This window comes from Columba livia, chromosome 13 (assembly GCF_036013475.1).
Source record: "Columba livia isolate bColLiv1 breed racing homer chromosome 13, bColLiv1.pat.W.v2, whole genome shotgun sequence".
Classification (NCBI taxonomy): domain Eukaryota; kingdom Metazoa; phylum Chordata; class Aves; order Columbiformes; family Columbidae; genus Columba; species Columba livia.
The window spans coordinates 7078962-7093326 of record NC_088614.1 but is presented as its reverse complement, the minus strand read 5'-3'; the positions used below and the strand labels follow the sequence as shown (position 1 = coordinate 7093326).

At 46.5% G+C, this 14365-nt stretch overlaps 1 protein-coding gene across 4 annotated transcripts in view; it reads right to left on the bottom strand.

Moving 5' to 3' along the window:
- Positions 1-13405, bottom strand: part of KLHDC4 (kelch domain containing 4) — a 31954-nt gene extending 18549 nt beyond the window's left edge. The window contains exons 1-5 of one of the 4 annotated variants that reach the window (XM_065028821.1): positions 13263-13405; positions 7255-7346; positions 5309-5387; positions 4279-4377; positions 1260-1396 (exon numbers count right to left, since the gene is read on the bottom strand). Coding sequence is in view for 1 of the 4 variants with exons in the window: in XM_005504729.3 (XP_005504786.2) it covers positions 1260-1396; positions 4279-4377; positions 5309-5387; positions 7255-7346; positions 9165-9263 (506 nt within the window). In the remaining 3 variants the exon portion in view is untranslated. Of the gene's footprint in view, positions 1-1259; positions 1397-1599; positions 3342-3389; positions 3531-4278; positions 4378-5308; positions 5388-7254; positions 7347-9164; positions 9412-13262 lie in introns of those variants that run through there. The other 3 variants (XM_005504729.3, XM_065028823.1, XM_065028822.1) reach the window with 3 other exon arrangements.
- Positions 13406-14365: the final 960 nt, after the last annotated feature.

The window sequence follows — 14365 nt, the reverse complement described above, 5'->3', positions numbered from 1 at the left end:
AGTCTCCCTGTACCTTCCACATCAGAGTCCCTACACTGCTACATGAACATTAGTAAAATTAAACCTACAAATTCCCTTGTCAGGCAATGTCAAGGCTCCCATTTCGCAGGGAGGGGTAAAAAGGCAGACAAGCATCATGACTCACTGTGTGGCCCCAGGCATGTGCCAAGGTAGAGCCCAGGTATCTATCTCTGCTCCCTCCTAAACCACCTTCTCAATTACTGTGCAAGAAGAGACAAATACCAACAACAGGTGGCCACACTCTGCAAGCAAGGTGAAAAGTGATCAGCCTGGGCAAATTTAGGGCTTCCCACCTGAAGGACAGACATGGAGTTCATCACCAGGAGCTTGACATGCCAAAGAGCAGATAAGCAAGTCTCCAAAAGCTGCTGCTTTCCCTGGTGCCACCTCGAGGGTGAAATGCATGGGAGTTCCAGCCCACCCAAAGCTGGGCTCTGACTAACCCCAGAGTCACGACAATCCCAAAGTCCAAGAGAAAGTCTATGTCAAAGTCAGAACCAAAGCCACATCTCCTGCCTCTCAGTCCACTGGGTCACTCACCAGTCCTCTCCTTCTCTCATGCAAATATAAAAATGAGCAGCAAACCAAGAAGCTAAAGGTTAGGGGAACATTGGCAGAGGATTTTAGGTGAGATCCACAGAAGATATTTAGACACTTTAACTCCTGTCAAACACTACCAGGGCTTTTGGCACCGATTTCCTTTGACAGGTCTGAATTAATGGCTTGTTTATCCCAAGGAATCTTGAAGCAGCAGATGCCAGTTGTGAGGAGTGAAGTTGGCTCTGTGGATAGACACAGGCTGTCTTCTCAAGCAATGGTAAAACTGGGCAAGATCCCTGTACTAGTCTTGTACAGCCCAGCCAGGAGAAGCCCAGGCAGATGGCACAAAAAGTACTGTTTTGAAGTTAGACATCTATAGCCACCATGGTTGGGAGGACAGAGTGATGTTCGTGATCCTCTTTCCTTCAATTAACTAATACCCAAGCACACCCATGCTCCAAGAATCACATATTAAATAAAATAGCTTTGGCCTTGATAGACCTGGAACACATCTCTCATTTCGACATTCCTCTGGAAGCTGTCCTCTCCACTGTTTCTAAGATGGGCACCTCTGTACTCAAAGGAAAGATGAGTGGACAGTGGAGAAATCGCAGCATTATACCAGGAATCAAACTCAGCTCATGCTGGCACAGTTCCTTGTAAGGTCAGCATCACTGACGTCAGAACACATCACTTACTTGATCTGCTCCCAGGTCTTGGTAGCCAAATGCAGGACCCAGAGATCCTTGTAATGATAGAACTGTTCCCCATTAGGAGATGCAAACTCGCCTCCAAACACCCAGAGCTGCCCGCCGGCTGTGGGCACCACTGCTGCCTGCCAGAGAAAAGGAAGAGCTGGATCAGACAAGGGTTCAGAAACCAGAGACAGGAGAACTCTATCAGTCAAATGCGCAGCTGCCTCCAAATACCAGAGCGCAGACAAGCAGCAGCGGCTGCTGCTGCCTTGCTTGGCAACAACAGCCCTCTGGGCTGAAGGGAGGGGAATTTTCAATGGAAGTTACTCATTGTTTAACACACCTTCCCTATAGCAAAGAGCCATCTTGAGTTCCAGTTCTACAAATTCAAAGTTCCCTGGAAAGCACCTTGGGATGCAGTTTAAAAATTGTTCAAATCTCTCCATTCACTGAAAGGAAACCTCTCCACAGCTAAGGCTCAGCAGCATTTCACCCCTCCTGCAGTCACATAAATAGAACCCTGTAGAAGAAATACTGATGATCTCTGAGCAACATGAGGAACAGGGACACTTTGTGCCTCTAAGACACATCTAACACCCCAGCACTGGGCACAGTAACACAGGGAAACATCTTTTGGACCATTAACAGTGCACAACTGCCCTTTGCAGGTTTTGTACATTACAAACCAAACAGTACAGAAGCCAAGCTTAAGTTCAAACCTGTTGCTTCCCAAGACCTGAAAAGCATTTCTGCTCCATTTGAAGGAAAAAAAACCCACCAAAACACAAACCCACCAACCAAAAAGCCATCAAACACAGAAGGAAATGAGCAGACACTGTTACTGCTTTGGTTAGGGCAAGTAGCAGAGAGTATGAAAGGGGTTCGGTTTGGGTTTTTTTTGCACAGAGCAGCACTCAAACACTGTTGTGATGCAATCTGACATTTAAAAGCAGGGAGATCAAAGGAAGACTTTACTTCATTAAAATTACCTGCGTAAGAACTAAGGAAAAATTAAGGAATCCCAAAAAAAAGAAACTACGCGACTGTGCAAATCTTTTCCTTGACCGCCACCTCTTGGGTTGTTTACACTATAAATAAATTCTTCCTCACATTTTTGCAGGGTACCCATCACCAATCAACATTGGGATAATGATCTCTTTCTTAAGCAGGGCTTCATTACCTGGCTATCTTTTCCAGCAAACAGCAAAGAAGATTTTTAGCATCAGACACATCATCATGCCCTGACATAAACCAGCCTATACATGCACCGATTAGACATATGAGAAAACATGGGGTGTGTTTGCAAGCAGGATTTGTGGGAACATGAAGGTATCTGAACAAAGGGGATACATGCCTGATTTTCATGGGTATCTAGAGCTTAAAAGCTTTAAGGGGAATGTATATTCAACAGCCTGCTCATACTTGTGTGTGACCTTTTGAAGAGCTGGCTCAACATTCATTACAGAGCCAAAGCTTTTCCTTAAACAACTAGCACCCATCCATGGCTATTCTCATCTCAGCTTCATTGAACTGATGTCATGAAGCCAGTGTAACTCGGAGGACCTCGTGTCAGAGACCAGAGATAACAAGTAAGACTGAAAACATGCACACACAAACCCACAAGCACATTTCTGTTTACCTGTGAGCTAATGTAGAATATGCGTAAAAAATAAAGTCACAAGGAAGACAACAAACCAGTAAACCATGAGGCTGAACTGTCTCCTGTGAGACTACAATTAATTATCAGGCAAAAAACACTGTTGAAGCAGGACTCCTCAGCTGGGTTTCTCATTTTCCTGCTGTTGTAACCCAGTTGCAGCTCCCCAATGTGAGGCTGCCTGCTCAGCTCAGATTCAGCTGCTCGACAGCCACCTGCTGGCATCCAGCACCAGGCAAGCACCTCGCAGCTCCTCACCCGCACAGCAACCTCCTTTTCACCCAGGGAAATGAGCTTTGGAATTCATGGTCTCCTTGGGGAATTTGGCCTCTGAAATCAGCAAGGCACCAGGGAGTATCCCAAAAATTGTCAGACCCTTTTAATTCAAGAAAGGACACACAACTCAGAGCAAGACTGGTATTTAGGTGTAAAGCAAAACAAGGGTGTATGAGCCTAACCAGGGTATTGGATCTTACCGGGAAGCTCTAAAGAGCTTTGGCCATGGGTAGGAAAATAACATTCACATCCTGTCTGGCAGTTTTTGCAACGTACCAGTCACCCAGCCACTTGCTGCGACAGGTAAATAATCTATCAGACAGCTTGCGAGGGCCAAAGACCTGCAAAAAATACAAGTCTTTGGTCCAGTTTCTAATGTGCAGGTGTTCACATGAAGTAAACAAACCCAAATCTGCCATCATCACCAGTCAGTGACCTTAATGACGCGGGCACCAGAGAGGTGAATTCTAGGGGACTGTCATGATATCCCAGAGAAAATTCAGACAACCTTGCCTATTGCCTTTGCAGACAGTAGAAATACAGCCCATCTGCCAAGGGGGAAAAAATAAGAAAGACAGCAACCCAAAGGCAGGACAAAGGCAGTGCTGGCAGTTCATTGTAGGTCTGTGAGCATTAAGGAAATAATCACACACAGCAACTCTGTTCATGGCACTTTGGTCAAATGCTAAGTTATATTGGACCAGCATTTTGAAAATTCGGTGCCATCCTGGCATCATGGATGGTTCAGCTGGTCTCTATATAATGCAGCAAGACAGTTCATCTTCCAAAGAGCCTCCCCTGCGAGTCCTGTGAACCCAACAGATACAACCCCAGTGGAGCTGGGGCTGAGTTGCAAAATGATTCTTATGATGATGATGCTCTTCTCATCCCAAATCATCATTCCGCAATTATTGGAAGAGCACCTTGGACAGGCTTCCAGCAGAAGAGGTGAAGTGACACCATGACAAGGAGAATGCAGAGAAGCCAGACACCCTCAGGAGGGAAAAAAAAAAAATAAAATCAACTCCCATCCGTCTTTAGAGCAGCATTAGAACATCCCAATTGCTGCCCTGGCACCCAGTACATTACCTGGTGAGCACATCGCCGTGGTGGTGGGTTGGGGATCTCTACTTTAGACCAGCTGTTCTTTCGGATGTTGTAAACATACAATTCGTTATACAGGTACGTCTGTTAGAAAGAGAAAATACATGTCACCACGGCTCTCCATTGGACAGGGTCAGTCTGTCCACGCACAGGCACCCCGAGGGTTATCTGTGAGTTCGGGGGAGAAGACGCACAGCACCAGCTTTGCCTCATCAGGCAGGGAAGGACAACAACCTCCTGCACTGGCCGGGGAGCCAGGAGCTTTTTCAGCGATCCTCTGGACTGGACTGTTCTTTACCAAACCCTTGGTGAAGCCTGGGATAGTTGGACACACGAGGACTTAAGAAGTTGAAGCTTAAATACAGATGTGCAGGTTGAAGTTGCCTGAACTGCAGCTCAACTTCAGAGACAGAAACAGCTTGAGGCTGCGAAACAAGCAGGATTAGTTTAGCCCGTCACATCTTCAGGCAGCCAAATATCATTGGCAGGCTTGAGTTTTCACACTACAGTATGTACAACTTCTGAGGGTCATAAAGACCAGTTTGACTTCAGAAGCACAAGAAACACTTGCAGAAATTCAGTAACAAGAGTGCCTACTTGCAAATATTTGCTATCATACACATCTTCCAGGCAGACAATGCTTTGCCAGCAGCAAAACCACAGAAGTGCCTTGTTTTGAAAAGTGGAAGATACAGATTCTTCAATAGTTATCAGAAATGAGGGGCAGATATGGCTACAATTAAGTCTGGAGAAATTATGAAGCCCTGAAATATTGATGCCGAGACAATCACTCTGACTCCTTAATGGGTTCTAGCATGTCTCCTTCCTGCCAACTCTCAGGCATGAGACAGTATCAAGGCAGAATTAAAAGGCTACTTTGCTCTCATTCAGGGACAAATACATATTTTATGACTGCTGCCTTGAATTTCACTTCAAATGAGACTCATGCAAATTACAGTAAAAGGCAGGGAGAGGGTAGAATAAAGAAGAAAAAAAAAATGGAAGTATACATTACTTTTTGGCCATTGAAATATTCACCTCCAAAAAGGATTAATTCGTCTTTCTCAGGGTGAGCAGAGAGGGAGCCGTTCAGCCTGCAAAAGAAAGAGGAATGGCCAAAACAGAAGCATAAGAGTCCTGTAAAACTTGCAGCTTTAACTCAGCCAGGACTACCACCTCTGCCCTCTGGCCACAAAGGTCTCTCCATCATCTGCCAAATTACTCGGCTGTGATATTCACCCCAGGGCTAAAAACTCCTCAAAGAAATTAACTTCTTGAAAACTTCCAGCAAGATTAATTTCACACTGTCTGAAATCTCCTATTTTAGGAGCACACATTACACTGTCATTTAACATGCCTTTTGACGTGAGCTCTTGAATTTTAATGCTGGTGTGTCAAGAACAAAAAATTATTTTTATGATGCCACATAACTATGGGTAGAACTGGGCTGTCTCGGATTGACTTTTCTGCGTCGTTATTCTGCAGTTACCACTGGTCATTGCTCATCTGCGCACCACCAAAGTGCTTTGCACTCCCAAGGAGGAACTAACTGACCGCTGTGAGATCACCAGCATCATACTGACCTGTCCCATTACGCAGAGACAAAAACAGGTGTCACAGAGAAAGGCATTTATTTAACAAGCCACAGGAAAGACAAAAACAGAACCTAGAAGTATGTAGACCCCAAGCCTACACTTCATGGTGTCTTGTATTTCATGACATCCTTTTGCCTCTTAAGTCCTTTCAGCTTTTGAGCCTGAATCCAAAACTTCCTTTTAACTTATATTCTTCCTCAAAGCCCTGCAATCTAACCCTGCTTTGCCTCCTTTCAGGGATGATTAAAAAGTGGATTTTAAGGCCAAAAAAAGCTTTTGGTCCCTTTTTTAACCAGGGATTCAATCTAAAATCATAGAATCATTTTGGTTGGAAAAGACCTTTAAAATTATCAAGTCCGACTGTTAACCCAACACTGCCAAGTCCACCTCTAAACTATGGCATTAAGAACCTCATCTCCGTGTCTGTTCAACCCCTCCAGGGATGGTGACTCCACCACTGCCATGGGCAGCCTGTTCCAATGCCCCACAGCCCTTGGGGGAAGAAATTGTTCCCCAGATCCAACCTCAATCTCCCCTGGCGCAATTTGAGGCCACTCCCTCTCATGCTGTCGCTTGTTCCTCAGGATCAGAGCCCGACCCCCCCAGCTCCAAGCTCCTTTCAGGCAGTTCAGAGATCAGAAGGTCTCCCCTCAGCTCCTGTTCTCCAGCTGAACCCCCCCAGGGTCCCTCAGCCGCTCCCATCACACTTGTGCTTCAGCCCCTTCCCCAGCTCCGTTCCCTTCTCTCAACTTGTTCCAGCATCACAAGGGCTTTCTTGGCTTGAAGGGCCCAAAACTGACCCCAGGATTTGAGGTTCAGCCTCTCCAGTGTCCCGTGCAAGGGACGGTCTCTGTCCTGGTCCTGCTGGCCACACCATTCCTGATACAAGCCAGGATGCTGTTGGCCTTTTTGGCCACCTGGGCACACTGCTGGCTCATGTTCAGCCACTGTCTCCAACACCCCCAGGAACTTTTCCACCAGGGGCTTTCCAGTCGCTCTTCCCTGAGCCTGCAGCACCCGTGGGGTTGTTGTTACCCAAGTGCAGGAGCCAGCACTTGGCCTTGTTCAGCCTCAGATAACTGGCCTCAGCACATTGATTCAGCCCCTCTGTAGAGCCTCCTGCCCTCTTCCACTCAACCTGGTGTTATCTGCAAACTTACTGAGAGCACACTCACCCCCTTGTGCATGACAAAGATATTAAGATATTAGATATTAATACACCAGATTATAAAATTAACTCTAGATATCAGCCATGCCAGATATTATGCCTTCCACTTTCAGGAAATAACTTGACAGAAACAAATGTCCTTGAAAGCACCATCAACTTCCATATAAGCGATAGTCAAAGCCTGACACAATCTCTCACCTGGGTGAGGGAGGTGGGCAGGATGTCTCAATTACTTGGGTCTTTTTAGCATCTAAACTCTGGAATTCTGCTATCAGGGCTTCAAGGTCCTCCTGAAAATAAAAAGCCAGACATGAGTTCCTTGACATGCACAGAGCCACACACACACATTAAGCCAGCATTCACTCTCATGATTTCCCTTCTTTATTTTAATTGTCTATTTATGTTCCCTTCATTCCACTACCAGAAACAGATGCCGAGTACTTCCACAGAGGCATTAAACATTGGTCTCCCCTAAAACTCTACCAAGTTGCTCAGAAGAGTCCTAAAAGGATGATATGCAAAGTTTAGTGCACACCTGCTATTCCCACAACAGAAATACTGTGTAAATCAGCAAAAGTGAACACAAACCATTTGAGCCTTAATAAAATGATGAACAAGTATGTGCAACAATCCAGCCAGCCCTCTTTTTCATCTGCAACAGAAAAATGCATAAACGGAACTGGAAACTTTTTTATTCCCAGTTCATACTTTAGCTGGAGAGAAACCTGTACATGTTTTTATTCCCTTTTGGCTTCTGTCAATCAAAACCAAAATCTGCCTCCACACTGCAGATACACCAAGTTGCAAGGGCAGAAGCAGGACTGCAGGTGGAGGGAGTTTCTGATTCACAGTCTCTCCTACACCCCCACTGCTCCCCACCTCCCTTCAGTTAACCTTTCTCTCTCGGTAACTGCATTATCACCGTGTGGTCAAAGCAGAGATTTCCAATATCTGGGCATTTTGCCCCTGCAGTGTGACATCAACTCTCCCGACAGATGTTATCAACACACACTAGTATTTTTCCCATTATTTAAGTTTTGCATTATGCTAGGAACATCATGTTTTGATCGGGGCAAGGCAACTGTTTCAAGGCCTAAATACAAGCACTCACTCTAGAAATTAGTTTAAAAAAAGTTTTCATTTGCTTTTAAGACCAGAAGAAAAGCAGGGGGGAGGACCCTTAAAGCAAGCAGGACCCTTACACTGCATTTTCTTGTCCTTTTACACCCACTGTCATACGCTGCTCCCACCTCGTCAGCAACGTGGCAAAAGTCTTCCCGGTAGCAGTTTTCATTTATTCTCTTCCCCGAGTGCACAGGTGTGAGCACAAGCAATGCTTTTTCACCAGAACTGCTCTAACACTAACCCTAAAAGTTTTAAAAGATGTGCACCGACCTCAAACCCCCTGTGCCTGCACATCTTGGGGTACAGGGGTGATGACTGGGGGGCACCCACAAAATGGACAAATAAACTTAACAGCAGAGACAATGATACTGATAAGCACATTCTTTATTTTATCAGCACCAGGGAACACTGGGGATCATCCTCCATAAGGGCTCCAAAGCCTGGATGCTCTTGTGTTTCTTATATTCACAAAATTATTACATACGCATTACCATTTAAAAAAAAAAATGACAAACTTCTATAATTGATGATGGTAGTTATAATTGTTTGGTTTCTCACTTACAATGCATCTATTCATTATTAGTGAAATATAAACTAAGCCCTCTGCCTCTAAACAATGTATCACTTAATGTCCTGTCTCCCTCTTCTATGCAGAAGGATCTAAAACTTGAAAAACACGCCCTCGTTTTGCAGGTGGTCAGAAAGCACTGATCATGTCAATTGGTTACTGATGGGTACGTCTTTTGTAACTTAATCACGGTGTACGTTAATTTAGCAGCTTATCTTCACCCGGGGCACTTACCCAAGGTATATTATAACCGCTTCTGTCTGGATACACTCCTTTCAACTTGAAATACCCCTGTCCCCGATCTCCCCGTGCCTCCACCGACGGTTTTCCCTCCAGGTCCCGTTTCGCATCGCCCCAGAGGAGGCCCAGACCCCGCAGGCCGGGGCTACCGGAGCCCCCCGTACCCCCCACTCACCTCCTCCTTCTTGGCTCTGCGGGACACCTTCCTCTCCATCTTCGCGGCCGTCTTCTCGGCCCCCTTCCCCTTCTTCTCCCGCTTCCCTTTCTTCCCCATGGCTGTAAGGCCGAGCTAGGCCGCGCGGGGAGCACCGCGCTGGGAGCACCGCGCTGGCCGCCCCGGGCGCACCGAGGGGCGGGCAGCGGCGTCCGCTTTGGCCCAGGGCTTGCAGGCCGCGGGCCGCCTCTCGGCCGAGCGGCGCGGACGCGGGGGCCCTCTGCGGGCCTGGCGGGCTCGGTGCAGCCGCTACCCGCGCTTCCCTCCCGCGGCTGCCCCGCTCCAGGCCGGGGCTCAGGGAGCGCTGCGGGCCGGGGCTGGCCTAGCCCGGCCCTGTGAGCCCTGCCGGGCCGGGGAGAAGCCTTAAGGCGGCTCTACACACCGCCTGTCACCCACTCTGAGTCCAGACCCCCATCTGACACACGTTCCTATTTATTCCTGCCCTGAGGAGCCCGTGGAACCCACAAAATGGCCCCCTCCCCTCACACAAAATGGCCCCTCCTGGCCAAGGGAAGGGCTGAGGAGACACCTGTGGTGTGAGGCGGATATGGGGAAGGCCCTGTGCAGAAAAAAAGATGAACCATAGGCTGAATGCCTCATGGACTGGGGGGGGTTGTGCAAGTGTTTTCATTTTCAGCTGCAAAGTTTTGGAAATGGGTTTTATTCAGGCCAGTCTCGAAGACCTGAAGTGTTAGAAAGCCAAAGAAAGCGGCGGGCACTGCGAGGAGCTGCTGGGCAGCTTTTTTCCCCTTGATGGTGGGGAAGGAATAATGATGATTTGGTTTTAACATGGTATTTCATGCCAATGCTGAGCCCAGACAAAACTTCTGGGAGAACACCTACTTTGGACAACTAACCAGCTTGTAACATTGTCAATATGAGTTCAAATAAATCTTTGAGCTGTGAGTTTCCATTCATCACCCTGGGGTCCATAATGGCCTTCGTGATTATTTCTCATTCCCAGAGAAGGAGTAGAATCACATTTTTCACTGTAATTCCCACAAAACCCCACATTGCCTGGAATCAGGGTGATTTTTCACCACTGTTAGCCACACAAAAACAGCGAGAACATCCACTGAAGGTTCAGCTCAAAGCTCACCATGTTAACCAACATCCATTACGTGCTGTGGAAATTGCAGGACAGATCCTGTGCTTTGGAACGTCTGCCTACACTTGAACTTCTGATCCTGGAAACGCAGCCCTGAAGCTCCAAGGGAAGAGCTGGGAAAATATTTTGAGGTTGTGGATAACATACGTGCTGACCAACGTTACGTTTGGTTGTTCTGAAAACATTGGGTCACAACTAAAGCTGCAGCGTGTCGATGTTTTTGCACAGGAAGTGAACAGAAAGCTACAGAGAGACCAGGTCAAGTGAATGGGGCAGTTTCTCAGCCAACATCAGATGTGGGAGCTCTGCCGAGTTCCCTGGTGCTGCACACAGGGAAGTCTCCCTGCTGCTTCTTGGTCTTTAACCTCAAAAAGACACCAGCATGTGAAAATCCATCCCCTCCCGATGCCTACAGGAGTTCAGTCATCGATTCCTCTGGGGGCGGATCTTCTTCTAATGTTTGGGAGGGGGCGTTGAAATCGAAAAGGCCACATCTTTGTGAAACCTGCTCTTGAAGTGTTCACTCAACATCAATTTACTGGGGAAACAAGAAGTCTTCCATGTCCTCCACACCCTGCTCCTCCTGCCCCCATTTATATCGACCTTTCCGGTGCTGTAGCACAGGTGTCTTTTTCACAACTGAGTGTCCAGGGATCCTCAGCTCTGTGAGCTCAAATTGCATTCTCAAAACTTTATTTTCCATATTTCCAAGTGCAGATTCAGATATTTGGAGCTAGCCAGCACACGGGGAGCTGCATGGGGTAGAACACTCCTGGTGTGAGTTCTTTGATCTCTTGAACTGTGTAGTCTAGTTTCTCATGGTTTATATGGGGAAAGAAAAAGGATGAAAGGACAAAGAAAACTTCGCGCTGCACTTTGAAAACACAAAGCACAATATAAGCATGAAACCGGGCATGAACTTCTCAGGGATAAATATACCCCTGCTCCACCCCAGCGAGAAGTCCTGCTGTAGAGATGATGGTAACTCTTCAGAGATGTGTCTTCATCTGATGGACACCTTGACTGCAGAAAGTGACACGAGAGCACCCATGACCCAGAACATGAATTTAAGACTCCAAAAACTGACTTAATTGAGCTCTTCTCACAAGCTTCCCGTCACCCTGAAAGGTAAAGGCCCCTCCACATTCCCACACAACACACAGGGCTGTACTGCTCGTGGTCACACAAACATCTGCACCCAGCTGGCAGACAGATGTGCGCTCCTGAACACAGCCAAGTTCACGCACACACACACGCTCCCACACACAGATGTCCTCACACTCTGTTATGTCTCAGCTTTTGTTTCCGCTTTGTTTTGAGGGACATATTAATAGCATAAGCTTGACTTTGCCTGTGTTTGCACATTTTGTTCTACTTCTATGAAGTTGCCCTGCGCTGTTATATCTGGCAGCCTTTCTCCAGTTCTGACCTATACAGAGAACACGTGGTTTTACTTTGTTATTTTTTTATAGTCTGGAATATGCACATTCAACAGGATGATAAATCCAGCTGTATCAGCAAAGTAAAGAATAACAGGCATGAAAGCTTCAGAAAAGACTCAAAAGCTTTTTCCCACAAGTCTTCTTTGTGCTCTAACACTTGATTTATTTTTCCCTTGTTAATGCTTTCTGAAGCCAGTAGCAAGGAAGGAATTAATGGCACAGATTAAGCGGGAGGACATGCTGACAGCACAGTAACTAAATCAACCACAAAATGCATTGCAGTTGTACAAAGAGCTGGTACGTTAGAGTTTTCTGACACTGCCTGTGTAGAAAGATGAGAGTGAAGATAAGCCCAGCAAACAGAAAACTGTGGGGCTGCTGAGTGGGGACCGCCTCAACCACGCTGGTGGGATCTACCGTAATGAGATTTGGTGTAGGCTATGCTGAGCAAGAGGAGAGAGCTGCAAGGGAACACAAAAATCACACCAGCGTGACGCCCGGGAACACCAGCGTGTTGGAGAACAGCAGGGTTCCAAGTCCCGAGTGTGTGCTGGGACACGTCAGGATGCCCAGGAAAAATTATTTTCTTTAACTGCTGCATGGTGTGTAATTCAGGCAGCAAAACTTCAGCTAACGAGTCAAAAAACAGGTCCTTCCATCTCCTCTAGGCTCAGGCTGCATTTGTTGTCCTCCACACACGTAAAATACGGAGGAGAAAAAAACCCACAAAATAGTATGACCTCCCAGGCTCTGGTGACAGCATTTCAAAGTAATTCGTCTCCGAAGGCAAATACGGTTGAGTGTCAAGGAAGGGCACGTGGATAAAACCAAGGCTCGTTGTGGAAAAAGTGCCTCATTTCAGAAAATCCGTGGCTTTATCCTGGCCATGCTCACAGTCCCGCTCGCGGGTGAAGCACCTGAAACGGGATTCAGACCAAGCAGGCAGCTGCTGCAAGTCAGCAATGGTTCTTTGCTCCGTTCAGGCTCGTTTATAACCAGAAGCTGATAATATATCATGGCCATTCAATTGGCTTCCTGAATTTTCTGTTTTGAAATTGGTGCTTTAATATCTTGAAAACAGAGGAAGCAGAGGCTTCCCTGGAGGGAAGTACAAAGCGTGGCTTTATTCAGATATAGGTCCCAAGGGACATCAGTCTAAATCCATCAGCAAATTGTCACACTTGAAGCCACAAATTCTCTGTGAATCTGCAAAAGCCCTTACTTTTGCTATTCTAGTGGGACTTCATTGGCTTTTCCGTGTTTTTAAAAAGAAAACGTCAGAGAAATAATTAAAAAGCAAGACAGAGCAGGAGAGTGGTTTAGAAAGTCACACTTCTCACCATTAATAATGGTGCAGCAGCCTTACATATTCTAGAAAAGCACCCTAGTGTTATAGCACTAACTATTAACATCAGTGCCAGTAATAATGAAGATAGCAGGTCCAGTTAACATATGGAAAACATCTGCAGATTAAAAAAACCCCACAAACACGGTAAAATAAATTCTCACCTGAATCCATTATTGATGAACGGCAAATACGTAAGAATTTCTCCACCACAGATCCAGAGCACATAGGCATTCATCTCCCCTCTCTGACCTCAGGCTTTAAATGCAGATGCTTCCATTTCAGCACCAAAATGAACAGCTGATGCCTAAAACAGTACATTTGGTTTTAACGCCAAACCGAGCCCCTCCACACCATATTTCCGCACATGTAAAGCTTGCCCAGCCTGGCTGCACTTGCTTCATTTTTAATGAATTTACTCACAGTCAAAGTGCCAGGACAAGAAGCGTGGTAGACACAGAGCAGGGAGCATTAATCTGTATTTCCTGCTGAAACGTTTCACTCTTCAGTGTCACACCAGGCTCATTTCTGGGAGACAGCTCTAGGTCTGAAAACAAGGTCATTTTTCACAAGCACCGGTTCTGGCCTTGAAGATGGAATAGAGGAGTATTTGCAGGGTAGTAAACTATCCAGCTTGGTGACAAAGCTGAGCAGCATTTTAAGGGTGGCTGTACTGGGACTTTCTGATGTGTGTAAAACAGCTGAAACTGCCTACAGGGGTGAGGAGTGAGTTGCCTTGTGCTGCCAAGGGATCCTGTTCTGGGGCAAACACCTGCTCCTCCAGCCAGCATTCAGATTGCTGAATTATTTCAGCTGTTTGCTGTGAACAGCTGCCACATGGGGAAGGGCTGTTCCCACCATTTGCTGAACGTCTTTACAATTTACCACCATGACGAGAAGCACCAGAATCTAGAAATTATGAATAAAGGTTTTGCTCACTTTATACAATGACACATGCATGCACATATATCTAAGTAAGCACAGGAGGATGGGACTCTTGGTGGAACTAATAATTTGGTGCTATTCAAGTCAGCCTCTGCAAACGTCTTTGCAGAGCAGCCAACTTCTTCATCATGTGTCATTGATTTCTTTCGCTTGTCCTTTTTCAGACACCATGGATTGCTGCAGGGACGGGTCTTCCCCTCCGCTATTTCATCAGAGCCGCTTTGGTGGTGCTATTTCAAGTGTGCAGGGTAGCTGTGGTGTCACTGAGCCATGGCAATATTTACCAGCCCAGCCTTGAAACTGCTCCTGATTAAAATTCTCC